We start from the raw sequence: 15,501 nt of genomic DNA on the forward strand, positions 1-15,501 counted from the left end.
AGCCACACTACTCTCCTGGGATGTCTTCAAGCAAGTAATATGTCCCTGCTTTAGAGTTGATGCACTGGCATGCTCCTTCATTTCTTTTAAGCCTCGGCTCAAATTTTGTCCTTTTGAGTAAGACCTTACCTGACCCCCTATTAAAAATTGCAATCCTCCATGTAAATTCTTCCTCAACTACTTGAGTTTTCTCCATAGTATTTATAACCTTCTAGTATATCATTGTATTTTACTCAACATTAATTGTAACCCCTCTCCACCCCACCACCACCACCACTGCAATATAAAGTCCTTTTGGGCAGGAGTTTTTGTCTCATTTATTCACTGCTGTACCCAGACCTCAGAAGATTGTCTGGTGCATGATCTTTCAATAACAGTTGCAGAGTGAATAAAGGGTACACACCGTTTTGCATTTTGGAGTGCCCGACAGTGTCTGGATTATACTAGTATTTCATTTAATGCTCATAAAAGCCCTGTAATATAATTGCTATATCCATTCTAAAGATGAAGGCACTAAAATTTCTAAGATTTGAGTCAATGATGTCCCCAGAATTTCTGTATAGTCAGCATATATAAGGACAGCATTCTGGTCAGTGGAGAGGTAAAAATTTGACACTCAAATACACTATCTTTTCTTATGTTGCATGTTGTACTTGGGAGTGGCTTGAGATATGCTGATGCATATAGCATGTGCTAAGGTATCTCTAACCTTTGACAGCATCTCTTGCCCAAGGTTCTGCAATTATTCAGAGCATCCAAGCCAATATGTTTAGGAGACAGTGAATATAACGTTTGTCTATAGCAGAAGGTCATGTAGGGAAGTAGAAAATGACAAGATTGATGGTGCTATTGGGTCTATATTGTGGCTTTTTAGAATGCTCTGCAAGGAATTGGGCTCTCATTGGTTCCCAAACCTGTAGTGACTTAAAGATATAGTTGTTCGAAACCATACCTCCTGCTGGTGTAGATGTTTAACAAGCTTCCCAGGTTTTTATAAAGCAGTCAACCCTGTACTCTAACTAGACTGGCATTTGGGAACATGGTAATCTACTAAAGGTTTTCAGGTGGCATTTTGCATAGGTTACTGTTATTTGCAGTTTAATTCTTGCTGGAAAGCACCTCTGTTGCTGTGCACTGTACAAACAGGTAAATCTTACAGGGAGGTGGGTGAGATGTTTCTTGGAGTAATGTGTCATGCTTTGCCTCACAATGGTATTTTTCTCCATCTGTTACAGGTCAATGCACAAACTGGCCCAGCTGGAAAGACTTGACTTAGGAAATAATGAATTCAGTGAGCTGGTAAGCGAATGCATTTTCTAAACTTGATAAATACACCCCAGGAGATTTTTTTTTCTTTGTCCTTGTAGCCCCAGGTATCAAGTCAGCAAGTGTACATTTGCATTTGCTAAATATAGAAACAAAATAAAATCTGGGGATTAAAATAATTGTTTGGCTCTATAGTAAGCCACAGAGAACTGGATAATACTAGGATTCACTACAACAAGGGGGATAAGCAGATGCAGTTTGACAGTTTTGAGCACCAGCTATGTGACAGGCACCATGTTCAGTGTATGACAAAGGTTATCTCATTTTATCCCACTTTGACATGTCGCCATGGTAACTTTATGGAAATGAGCTCAAAGTAGTCACCACCTTACATGGCTTTAACGTGGTTTAACAGGAGTTAAACCAAGACTTAACTCAGAATCTAAACCTTGAAAACTTCTGCCTTGGAGGCTTCTTAATGGAGAGGAGACATCAATTGTCTTCTATTTCTAATTGTACTGAAAGTATTTTTCTAGTGAACACATGTTACAACCTCACTACAATAAAATATGACAGAATTCTGGTTTCTCCTTTCAGGCTTACATGTCCTTTAAAATTTGCCTGAAGACTAAAGTCTCAAATGCAAATTAGAAAGCAAATACTCCTTTGCAAGCACACCCAGCTTTCTATGTCAGAAGTCTTCCAATTGAACATCTTCAAATATCAAAAATCCAATTCATCTAAAATGCACTTTAATTATTTATAAGACAGTTAGGTAATCAGCTTTCCTCTCCCAGCTATGTTGCTAGCGATGTGACCATGTGTGAATTACTGAACCTCTCTAAGCCTCATTTTCCTCTTCCATAAAGTGGAGATTATGATGGTTCCTCCCTTACAGGGCTTGTGGGAGAATTAAATGAGATAATGCAGGTACCGGACCTGGAAAACGTGATTCTCAGAAAATGCTAATGTACAAGGGTGTCGGTGTAAATTACACTGCATGTTGAATGTGCAAAGAAATTAACTTTGTTTTTTACTTTAACCATAACTAACCTGATCATTATCCCACACACCATTAGCTGTTTATGGAAGGCAAAAAAGTACTTTTACTCTTGTGTGATTAAAAGTTTAATCTTCTTTAAAGGTTACATGGTTCCTCTACATTGTGCTCATCTTCTTTGCATAAAATTTCTGTCTCTGGTGTATCCTCTTGCCTTCCCTACTTTTCTCCTTAAGATGGAATTGGATATGTGAAAAGGAGGCTGGCGTCTTTCTGACCTGAGGAAAGGGACTATCCTGGCCTCGGGCTGGTTTTCAGAAGCACGCTGGCAGCACATGCTCTGGGCTGCTGTCTGCAGCTGGGCCTGCCTCCCATGTTAAATCTGCGGTTCCGAACCTGTTGTCATTTCTCTGGGCTCAGGCGATATTCCCTAGGAGCAGTGGCCATCTCCCTCTTGCTGGACCTGCCACCACTCAGCTCTCATTGCCTAGAGATACATGAGTCTCTACCCTGTCTTCCTTCCAGCATCAGGCTTGGCAGTTCATCTAGTTTCTGTTGTGAGGGTTCTTCAACAACCATAACCCCTATAGCAGACCCATAGCCAGTATACATAGACTCTAAGTGTACACATGATGTGCAACCTGAGAGAGGCCAAGGACAAATAAAGTTCAGAGCCTCCCTCTGCCTGCTACATTTCACTGTCAAGTTTGCCCTGCTTTGCATGCACTCAGCATTGTTATAGGGCAGCCTGGATGGTCAATAACAGTGGCAAAACTAGTTAATACTGATAGCTTTAAAAAGTATGCACAGATCCTTGGGAAGCTATGATCTGCCCATACTTTTATGAAGAGATGTAGCTTGGCCTAGTAGTTGAAAAACCATAGACAGGGGATCACGACAACTGATATTTGATTCTCAACTCCATCTCCGGCTAGGTGGGTTCCTTTGGGTTTGTAGCTCACTCTCTCTCATCAACATCCTCTTTACTAAAGCAAGGATCTCACTCTCATCACTTTTGTAGGCTTTTTGAGAGAATTTCATGCACAACACTCTATAATAAACACTTAATATGTGTTTCAGTGAATTTTAATTTCATCAGGTGTATCATTTTGCAAGCCTTTCATTTGTATAGTTTGTGAATCAATGTTTTATTATAAACTAGAGGCCCAATGCATGAAATTCCTGCATGGGTAGGGTCCCTAGCAGCTGCTGGCTGCCAGCCGGAGCCTTCCTTCGTCCTGCGCTGTCCCCTGGTGGCCAGCGCAGGTCATAGTGAGCGAGCGAACTCCTGATAGGTCGAACTCCCAAGGGGACATTTTGCATATTAGGCTTTTATATAGAGAGATATTTGGAAACAAAGATGAATAGCGTATATATTTTTTTTGAAAATAGACTTATTAAAAGTAAATTTAAAATAAATATTTTTTAACTTATGCTTTATGGTATCTAAGAAATCATCCTAGCAAAAACATTTATTTTTTACTTTTGAACTCCCAATATTCCATAATGGTCACAAAGAAGACTTGTCTTAATTTTTTTTCACTTACCCCAGAACACTTAATGTGATAATACACAGTTATTTGGAGTAGTGGGGGAAGTATAATTATGGAACTTCATATTCCTAATGTTATTCACTTTTAATCAAATGTCTGGCTTTTATTAGTCATATGTGTGGGACTATTATTTCTCTTACAATACAACCTTTAATGAAAAAATAAGAGAATTATCTATGATAAGAGGCCTCTGGATATAATGTAATATGAAAGAAAGGGGATTAAATTCAATTCTACAGCTAGATGTTGACACCCAGGAGATTACTGTTAGATGATTCATTTGCATGTCATGGTAATGAGACCAATGTGGAGAGAAAATGACAATAAGTAACTTTTAAAAACCTTAGAATGTGAAAGCCTAATAAGAATAACAAAAATTTACTTGCTTAAGAATCAATATAAATATCCCAAATGAGATTCGAAGTTGAAATATCTATTTATGGATGCTCTTGTTATAATGAAAAATTCTAAACTGAAGGTATTATTTTATGTTTCTAACAGCAGTAACCGCCAAAAAATCCTGGGCAAACTTCTAGGGACATAATAGGTTATTAATGTTTGGGTGGGTTTTTTTATATATTTTTATTGATTTCAGAGAGGAAGGGAGAGGGAGAGAGATAGAAACATCAATAATGAGAGAGAATCATTGATCGGCTGCCTCCTACATACTCCACCTGGGGGATAGAGCCCACAACCTGGGCTTATGCCCTGACCAGGAACCAAGTCGTGGCCTCCTGGTTCATAGGTCAATGCTCAACCACTGAGCCATGTCAGCTGGGCAATGTTTGGGTGGTTGTTTGTTTTTTTAATTATTTCTTTTAAGGCTTTTTTTCAATATGAAATTAATAAATGAATGGTTTTCAAAATTTATAAGTTTTTAAAAAAGTATAAAATGATAGTAAAAGTCATCCACAATCTCATCTCCTTATATGATTATAATTAATATTTTTCTAGTGCCTTCATCCCGCCCCTCCACCTCATTTTCTTTTAATGATATCATTAAATAATGAGATCATTAATAATGTGTTTTAATAATGTGTATTATTTGGAGCCAGGTCAGATGGGACACTATTAGGTTGATTTGTGGAATTGGATCACATCAATACTTAAAATCCTCTGTGTACTATCATATAATGATCCAGATCTTCCCAGAGTCATAGAATGGTCAGGGCCACTAAAACAGATTCAGTAGTTGTTACAGGGCCCAGAAACCCTATGGTAGGAATAGATTTCAGGTATACAGAGATCTATCCCATGAACTGAGTCCCTATTGTCCTGCACTGGTGGAAGAAATAATGGAGCTCTGAAAAGCAAATTGCCACAGGTGAGAAGAACATAGAGCAGACAGAGCAGCAGAGCCTGGAGGATGATGGCATCAGTAGGTGGATCCAGAACCAGTGTGAAGCCCTACTGACCATCCCTCTAATTCAGCCCCAGCTTCTTAGCTCCCAGCCTCTCTCACTACCTTGCTGTTCCCCTCCCTGCACTGGAAAGGGGAGGGCCATAGTATGAAGGAAAGTATCACTTAGACCCCTCAGCAGCCCTCAAAAGTCAGTCCTAAGAAGCAAAATAAGAAAGTCATCTGCAAGGCAGAAAAAGAAAAGAGCTGAGCCCAGAGGAGACAAATAGCAGACTGCAATGTGGTCTGTGTACAGTTTAGAGTTCAGCAACTTACAGCAACATGGGCAGCAACCTAGTGACAATGGACAGTGGGAGACAGTATCTCCTGTTAAGTGGAAGTTTCCCTTGTCTCCCCACCCTAACCCCCACCACAACGGGACTCCTAAATGAAATAACTGGAGAGGAGGTTCCCAAGAAAGGCCGGACTTCTTGATCTCCTGCTAGAGAGGTCAGAGAAATGAGATTTGAAATTTCACTTTGCTCTGATGTAATATATACTGGTTATATGTTTTATAGAGATATTTCTATTTACCAAATTGGAATTATAGTATGCATTCTATTTTATATTAAAGCATGATTATCCAGTTCAAATAATTATATTCTTTATAAGCATTATAAATTATTAACTTTCTCTGCAGCTAAATTAGGAAGACTAATTTGGTTTTGTCAAATAATAACCAAAAAATAAATATTGAATTAAAGCTCAAATTTATGAGAAAATAATAAAATCAAAGAGCCTTGAAAATTTATTACATAAAATTTGATTCTTCCTAATATATACACTGAGTGGCCAGATTATTATGATCTCTGAACACATAATAATCTGGCCACTCAGTGTATATCCTATATAATAAAAGGCTAATATGCAAATTGTCCCCTCGACCAGGAGTTTGACCATCAGGCAGGCTGGCCAACCGCCCATGTCCCCTCCCCCTGGCCAGGCTGGCCAGACCCCACACATGCACAAATTCATGCACCGGGCTTCCATATATATATATACACACACACACACACACACTGAGTGGCCAGATTATTATGTGTTCAGAGCTCATAATAATCTGGCCACTCAGTGTAAAAACCCTGGGTCCGTCACATCCACAGCAACCACAGGCTCGACCAATCGGAAGTCAGTCTTGCAGTCAGTGCTGCCTTGCTGGGGTGACCCAGCACTGACTGCTGCAGCTGCAGGTGCAGTGACCCAGCACTGACTGCTGAGGGGACTGCGAATCAGGCCTGGAGAGATGCCTGAAGAGAGAAGCAGGGTCTGATCCATAGCTTCTGTGGCACCTATTGATCAGCACTGCCTCTCTCTTTCTTTCCAGGCCTGGCCATCAGCCGTGCCCCCATTTCTTTCCAGGCCTCCACTGGGGCTGCTGATCAGCCCCAACGTTCTGATCAGGCCCCGTTGATAGGCCCAGAGACGTTGACTGGCATAGAAACCGACCACTCAGAACCAAATCTGCTTGAAGCGTGAGGAGCCATTGGCTGCCTAGGAGGCGGAGCTTTTGACGCTGACTGCCATAGAAACTGACCAATCAGACCAAATCTGGGTCAACTGTGAGAAGCCAATGGCTGCCTAGGAGGTGGAGCTTTTGACACTGATTGGCATAGAAACCGACCAATCAGAACCAAATCTGGGTGAAGTGTGAGGAGCCAATGGCTGCCTAGGAGGCGGAGCTTTTGACGCTGACTGGCATAGAAACTGACCAATCAGAACCAAATTTGGGTCAACTGTGAGAAGCCAATGGCTGCCTAGGAGGCGGAGCTTTTGACGCTGACTGCCATAGAAACCAACCAATCAGAACCAAATTGGCCAGCAGAGGAGGGCAGTTGGGGGCGAGATCAGGCTGGCAGGAGAGGGCAGTTGGGGGTTACCAGGTCAGCAGGGGAGGGCAGTTGGGGGTGACCAGGCTTGCAGGAGAGGGCAGTTGGGGGCGATCGGGCCAGCAGGGGATCAGTTAGGTGTTAATCAGGCTGGCAGGGGAGTGGTTAGGGGGTGATCAGGCTGACAGGCAGAAGCAGTTAGGGGCAATCAGGCATGCAGGCAGGCGAGTGGTTAGGAGCCAGCAGTCCCACATTGTGCGAGGGATGTCCAGCTTGCTGTGGGATTGGGCCTAAACCAGCAGTCAGACATCCCCTGAGGGGTCCCAAATTGGAGAGGGTGCAGGCTGGGCTGAGGGACAACCCCTCCTCCCCAGTGCTCAAATTTTGTAGATCCAATTGCTTTGCTACCCAGGTTCTTTTTTTATTCCAGATGAATTTTTTGAAGGTTCGTTCTAGGTCTGTGAAATATGCCATTGGTATTTTAATGGGAAGTACATTGAATTTATAGATTGCTTTGGGCAGTATGGACATTTTGATGATGTTGATCCTACCAATCCATGAACATAATATGTTCTTCCATCTGTTTATGTCTTCCTCTATCTCTGTTTTCAGTGTAATGTAGTTTTCCACATATAGGTCTTTTACCTCCTTAGTTAAGTTTATTCCTAGGTATCTTAATTTTTTTGGTGCAATGGTAAATGGGATTGCTTTTTTAGTCTCTCTTTCTGTAAGTTCATTATTGGTGTATAGAAATGCCATAGGTTTCTTGGCGTTAATTTTATATCCTGCTACATTGCCGAATTCATTTATTAAGTCTAATAGTTTTTTGATGGAGTCTTTAGGGTTTTCTATGTACAGTATCATGTCATCTGCAAATAAGGACAGTTTTACTTCTTCTTTTCCAATTTGGATGCCTTTTATTTCTTCTTCTTGTCTGATCGCAATGGCTAGTACTTCCAGCACTATGTTGAACAGGAGTGGTGAGAGTGGGCATCCCTGTCTTGTTCCTGTTCTTAGGGGAAATGGTTTTAGTTTTTTCCCATTGAGTATGATGTTTGCTTTAGGTTTGTCATATATGGCTTTTATTATGTTGAGGTATGATCCTTCTATTCCCACCTTGCTGAGAGTTTTTATCAGGAAAGGGTGTTGGATTTTGTCAAATGCTTTTTCTGCATCAATTGATATGACTATGTGGTTTTTATCTCTCAATTTGTTCATGTGATGTATCACGTTTATTGATTTGTGAATATTGTACCATCCTTGCATCCCCGGGATAAATCCTACTTGGTCATGGTGTATGATCTTTCTGATGTACTGCTGGATCCAATTTGCTAGAATTTTGTTGAGGATTTTGGCATCTATGTTCATGAGGGATATTGGCCTGTAATTCTCTTTCATTGTGTTATCTTTATCTGGTTTTGGTATTAGGGTGATGCTGGCTTCATAGAAGGAGCTTGGAAGTGTTCCTTCCTCTTGAATTTTCTGGAATAGTCTGAGGAGGATAGGTTTTAGTTCTTCCTTGAATGTTTGGTAAAACTCCCCTGTGAAGCCATCAGGCCCCGGGCTTTTGTTTGCTGGAAGCTTTTTGATGACTGCTTCAATTTCTTCCATAGTTATCAGCCTATTGAGATTTTTAGTATCTTCCTGAGTAAGTTTTGGAAGGTTGTATTTTTCTAAGAACGTGTCCATTTCCTCCAGGTTGTCTAGTTTGTTAGAATAGAGTTGTTCATAGTATTTTTTTAACAATCCTTTGTATTTCTGTGGGGTCTGTTGTTACTTTGCCTCTATCATTTCTGATTTTGTTTATTTGTGTCCTCTCTCTTTGCTTCTTGGTGAGCCTGGCTAGAGGTTCATCAATCTTGTTTATCTTTTTGAAGAACCAGCTCTTGGTTTCATTGATCCTTTGTATTGTTTTTTTGGTCTCTATGTCATTCATTTCTGCTCTGATCTTTATTATTTCCTTCCTTCTGCTCACTGTGGGATTTTCTTGTTGCTCTCTTTATAATTCTTTGAGTTCTTGAGTTAGGTGATTTATTACCATTTTTTCTTGTTTTATGAGGTAGGCCTGTAGAGCTATAAACTTCCATTTCATGACTATTTTCATTCTGTCCCATAGTATTTGCAATGTTGTGTTTTTATTGTCATTAGTTTCCAGGATGTTTTTAATTTCTTCTTTGAACTCATTGATAACCCAATCATTGTTTAGTAGCATGCTATTCAGCTTCCAAGTGTTTGAATTTTTTGGAATGTTTTCATTGTAGTTTATTTCTGATATTATATCATTGTGGTCTGAGAAAATGCTTGATATGATTTCAATCTTTTTGAATTTGGGGAGACTTTGCTTGTGACCCAATATGTGGTCTATTTTTGAAAATGTCCCATGTGCACTTGAGAAGAACGTATATTCCATGGCTTTGGGGTGAAATGCTCTGACGATGTCAATTAGGTCCATTTGATCTAGTGCGTCAATTTCTTTGCTGATTTTTTGTCTAGAGGATTAATCCAGTGATGTCAGTGGTGTATTAAAGTCTCCTACTATGATGGTATTGTTGTCTATCTCTCCCTTGATATCTTCCAGGAGATTTTTTATGTATTTGGGTGCTCCTGCATTGGGTGCATATATGTTTACCAGAGTTATATCTTCTTGTTGAATTGCTCCCTTTAGTATTATGTAGTGGCCTTCCTTATCTCTTATTATGGCCTTTACTTTGAGGTCTATTTTATTCGATATTAGTATCACAACCCCAGCTTTTTTCTCATTTCCATTTGCCTGAAAAATGTTTTTCCATCCCTTTGCTCTCAGTCTGTGTGAATCCTTTGCTCTGAGGTGGGTCTCTTGTAGACAGCAAATATATGGGTCATGTTTTCTTATCCATTCATCTACCCTATGTCTTTTGATTGGTGCATTTAATCCATTTACATTTAATGTTATTATTGACAAGTACATGTTTGTTGTCATATTTTTCCTTAGTGTTTGTGTTCCTTCTTGCCTTTCTCTTTCTTCCTTTTACAGCAGTCCTTTTAGCATTTCTTGCATTCTGGCTTGGTAGTGATAAACTCTCTTAGCCCTTTTTTGTCTGTGAAGCTCCTGATTCCACCTTCAATTTTGAATGATAGCCTTGCCGGGTATAGTATTCTTGGATTCAGTCCCTTGCTTTGCATCACTTTGTACATTTCATTCCATTCCCTTCTGGCCTGGTGTGTTTCTGTTGAGAAATCAGTTGATATTCTGATAGGAGACCCCTTGTAAGTAACTTTCTGTCTCTCTCTGGCAGCCTTTAAGATTCTTACTTTGTTGTTGGTGTTCGCCAATCTAATTATGATGTGTCTTGGTGTCGGTCTTTTGGGGTTCAACTTGTTTGGGACTCTACGTACTTCTTGGACTTGCATAGTTTTTTTCTTGCCAATATCAAGGAAGTTTTCTGTCATTATTTCTTCAAACAGGTTTTCTATTCCTTGCTTCTCTTCCTCTCCTTCTGGTATCCCTATTAAGTGAATGTTGTTTTGCTTTGTGTTGTCCCAAAGCTCCCTTAGGCTCTCCTCTTGCTTTTTAAGTCTTCTTTCCAGTTGCTGCTGTGTTTGTGTGTTTTTTCCTACCTTGTCTTCTAATTCGCTGATGTGGTCCTCAGCCTCTTCTAGTCTACTGTTTAGGCCCTCCATTGTGTTCTTTATTGCAGCTATGTCGTTCTTCATCTCCTCTTGGTTTCTTTTCATGTTGGTGACATTCTCATTCAGCTCCTTATAGTTCTCATTGAGTTGTGTGTATTTGTTATTGAGTTGTGTGTATTTGTCATCCATCTGTTTAAACATCCTTATAACCATTACTCTGAATTCTTTCTCTGATAAGCTGCTAGCCTCGAATTCATTTAACTCCCTTTCTGGTGGTTCCTCTTTCTCTTTCCTTTAGGGATTGTTTTTTTGTCTTCCCATATTTTCCTATAATGTTTTAATTGTAGATCCAATTGCTTTGCTACCCAGGTTCTTTTGGGGATGGTGCTACTGGCGTAATCTCTCAGTTCTCCTGGGCTTGTTAATCTAGTGTAGCTCCCTACTTGAGCTATTTGGGTTCTCTTGATGTAGGCCTGTGAGCTTGAGAGGCACAACTGTGGTGTCTAGAAGTCAGCTGCTGTGGAGGGGAGTGTCCCAATTTTCGCTGTCTTGCACCCTTAATTGAAATCACGCGTGCCCAGCAAGGACTCACAGTGGCACCCAGGAACCGTCTGTTGGGGTGATGGGGCTCAGGGGGCCTGCTCTCTGGAAAGGTGTGACTGTGGTGCCCAGAGTTCTGCAGTATTGGGGTGGGCAGACCCAGCTTTTGCTGGTGCACTTCTGGTGGATAGGCACTTACTCCCAGTGGCGGCTCACAGGAGCACCCATGGTACGTTTGCCAGCAAGGCACACTGAAGGACTCTGAAGGGCCCTGGCAGTGTAGCCATGCAATTGAGGTGCCTGTGGGCCAGTATCCAGGATGAGTGAATTCAAAACTTCTACTGCTGGCCGGGGAGTGCGCCCCCCACTTGTTCAAGATCGCACCCAGGGAGAGTTCACAGTGGCTCCCACTAGTGCCCTGTGGGAAGATGGGCTCAGGGTGCCTGCCTGTTGGAACTTCGCCTCTGTGGAGGTGTGCTTGCTGGGCGCAGAGTTCTGATGCACTCTGAGGGGTCCTGGCACCGTGGTTGAGTCGCTGGGGTGAATGTGGGTAGTTATCCAGGAAGAGGGAATTCAGAATTTCTGCTGCGGGGCCGTGTGCCCTTGTCTGTGCAGAATCACACCCTCAGGGGCTCTCAGGGGCTCCCAAGCACTGCCTAAGGAGTGGAGTGCCCTGCACAGCTGGAAACCCGGGAATCCGGCTGGAAATGTGCGAATCCAGATACTTGCAAATCCGGAGTTCTGCCGCTGGGGAGGAGGAGGTTGCACTTACTGCTGCCGAGCGGTGCACCTTTGGAGGTGGAAGTCACAGGGTCCATGGGTCTGCAGCTGGGGTAGCAGGATTTTGGCTGGAGTGGCTGCTGGGTCACGGGGTCATGTATAATTTTAAGTTACAAAACATAATAAAATGTATCCCCGTGAACCCACCACCATATTCTTATGACCTAGAACATCACCAACCCTTTACAGCCACCTGTATGCTTTTACCTAATTCTGCCTCATTTTCAGAGGTAACTACAATCCTCGATTTTGTTTAACATTCCCTACATTTGTATGTTTCTCTAAATGTTATATTATTTCACATTGCTTGTTCTTAAGCTTTGTAAAAATAGGACTACACTACAACTTATTTGCCCTTTCTTCATGCACAATAATTTTTGTCCAGTTTTTTTAATTATATTGCTGCTATGAATACTTTTATAAGGGCACATTTGTGAAACTTTAGCTAAAGCATATGTTTAGAAGTGGAATTTTCTGATCATAAATTGTGTACATATGCAACTTGAAAAATAATGCTTTTTAAAAAAAAATAGCTGTATTCATTTACCAGCAATGTGTAAGAGTTCCATGTTTCACATCTTCACCTACACTTGACATTGTCAAACTTCTTGTTTTTGCCAATGTAATGGCTCTACAATGGTGTCTCATTATGATCTTAATTTGTCGATCTCTGATTTCTGATGAGATTGATGATTTTTCCGTATGTGTTTCCTCTCCTGTGAAATAACTGGTTAGGTACTTTTGCCCATTTTGCTATTGTTTTCTTTTTCTCACAGATTTACAGGGATCTGTTATATATTCTAGATACTAATTTTTTGTTGGTTATATATAGTATAGATATCTCTTCCCAGTCTCTGCAGTCTTTTTACTTTCTTCATATTTTCCATTAATGACCAAAAGTTCTTAACTGAAATATAATAAAATATGTATTTTTTATGTTTATCACATTGTGTGTCTTGTTTAGGAAGTTTTTACCTCCCCAAAATCAAACAAGATCTTTTCATATGTTTTCTTCTAAAAGTTTGGAGGTTTCGTTATACATAGTCAACTTTATGTCCCTTTGAGCTTAATTGCTTTACATTGCATATATTATATTTTTCTTAACATATACTCAGTTTTATAAACAGCATCCATTAAGCAGTCCTTCCTTTTCACCTGAATATGAGTGCCACCTCTTAACAACATATGATTTCCATATAGTCAGAGGTTACTTTCTTCGTTGGTCTGGACATTTGCTTTTCATATGAATTTTAAAATTAGTTTATCAAGTTTTAAAAAAAATTCTTGTAATTTGATTATAAATGCATTGATTCCATTAGATTCTATAAATCAAATATGATTGGGTTGACAATGGAAATTTTTAAGATATTGATTTTCATTAGAAATCAACATGAAAATCTCAATTTATTTGTCTATTTCAATCTTTCAGCTAAGTTTTAAAAGTTTCTTCAAAAAAAGTTTTACACATTTTTAGGTTAGCCCTAAGTATTTTTGTTGTAGTTATCAATATACTTTTCAAAGGTTATAGTCTCCAACTGTTTTGTTGCAGGTGTACAGTAATCCATTTGATTTTTTGTTTTTTGCTTATATCCAGCTACCTATTAAACTCTACTGGTAACATGAATAATTGCCTTAGATTCTTTAGATTATTCTGTGTAGTGAATCAAAAGTCTATGAAAAGAAGTAATTGTTATTGTCTGATTCCTGATTTTAATGGAAATTTACTTAATGTTTTGTTGTTAAGAATATTCTTTATTATTAGTTTGGGTTAGCTTCAGAATTTACCTTCCTATTTCTAAGTTACTAAGAAAATTTATCATAAGAAGATGCCAACCTCTATAAAAAGCTTTTTGACTTTTATCGAGGTAATAACATTTTTTCTCCTTGAATCTATTAATGCTGTGAATTATATAGAGACCGTTTCTAATGTAAGACCACCTTTGAATCTCTGAAATAGATCCAACATGATCATGATATAACAATGATAATGACCTTCTATATAAACTGTATGCAGTTCAAGCCTATTTAGGGTTTTTAAAAATCATTGCTCATATGTGAGATTTGTATACATTATTCTTGTGTACTTTCTCTACCTGTGATTTTATGTTTCTCATCAGTTTTGGAAAATGATCAGACCTTATCTCCTTAAATGTTGCTTTTTACCTATATGGTCTGTCTTTCCTGCTGGAATTTGGATTAAAAATGAATATGAGTATGATATCATGTGATCTTAAAATTCTATTTTATTAATTAATTTATGTTTTTTTCTGAAAAAGTAATCAGATAAGTGATAATTTTTGTTTTGTTTTGTTTTGTTTTGTTTTTTTAATTATTTTTCTATTGTCTAAAGTTTTACATATGTCTCCTTTTCCCCCAATTGACTCCCCCTCCCCAAGCCATTCCCACCCCGGGCAAACAGTATGGATGGAACTGGAGAGCATTATGCTAAGCGAAATATGCCAGTTAGAGAAAGATAAATATCACATGATCTCACTCATATGTGGGATATAATGATCAACATAATTTGAAGAACAAGTGATAATTTTTAAATGTTTATTTTGTATCATTAAAGAAAGCATATTGGCCTCTCTACCAAAAATATTCATTCCTCAGGATTTGAAGTAGAATGGTGAGGCCATTTTAAGAATATTTTAACTCCTTAAACTATTTAATGTACCAATTACTGACAGATATTTCTTAATTATAGACCACTCAAATTCTGCATTAAAAAACCCCAAAATATAAGTTGTAATAAACAAATACCTAAGTGATAGCAACAAAAATATTTAAAGAGTAAAAAGAATTATTTCACATGAAACATTTAAGCATTGGTTGGTTTGGCTCAGTGGATAGAGCATCAGCCTGTGGACTGAAGGATCCTGGGTTCAATTCCAGTCTAGGGCATATGCCGGGGTTGCAGGCTCAATCCCAAGTGGGGGGCATGCAGGAGGCAGCCAATCAATGATTCTCTCTCATCATTGATGTTTCTATATATCTCTCTCTCCCTCTTCCTTCCTCTCTGAAATAAATAAATAAATAAATAAATAAATAAATAAATAATTTTAAGGTTTTTTTTTGTTTGTTTTTTTTTTAAATATATTTTATTGATATTCCACAGAGAGGAAGGGAGAGGGATAGAGAGCTAGAAACATCGATGAGAGAGAAACATCGATCAGCTGCCTCCTGCACACCTCCCACTGGGGATGTGCCCGCAACCAAGGCACATGCCCTTGACCGGAATCGAACCCGGGACCCTTCAGTCCACAAGCCAACGCTCTATCCACTGAGCCAAACCGGTTTCGGCTAATTTTAAGTTTTTTAAAAACACAATGCAAAGATGGATTGGATTTAAAAATTCAAAGAACTCATCAGGAAATGCTCAGTAAGTCTACAGAGCACTAGAAGTAAGAATTTCTAACCTTAGTATTCAAAATGAATTAATTTTTGTGGACATTCTTCACTTTATTTTATAGAGTCCAACAAAAAATTCAAATAGATAAATAAAGAATGGAGAAACTCTAAAAAGAA

At 39.2% G+C, this 15,501-nt stretch overlaps 1 protein-coding gene across 3 annotated transcripts in view; it reads left to right on the forward strand.

Moving 5' to 3' along the window:
• The window catches only part of LRRC7 (leucine rich repeat containing 7), a 496,684-nt gene that overhangs the window by 306,541 nt on the left and 174,642 nt on the right, over nt 1-15,501 (forward strand). For all 3 annotated transcript variants that reach the window (XM_080658305.1, XM_080658301.1, XM_080658302.1), the window contains exon 8: nt 1,236-1,299. In XM_080658305.1, coding sequence (XP_080514431.1) covers nt 1,236-1,299 — 64 coding nt within the window. The remainder of the gene's footprint in view (nt 1-1,235; nt 1,300-15,501) is intronic.

Source organism: Plecotus auritus (genome assembly GCF_963455305.1).
Source record: "Plecotus auritus genome assembly, chromosome: 2".
Lineage (NCBI taxonomy): Eukaryota > Metazoa > Chordata > Mammalia > Chiroptera > Vespertilionidae > Plecotus > Plecotus auritus.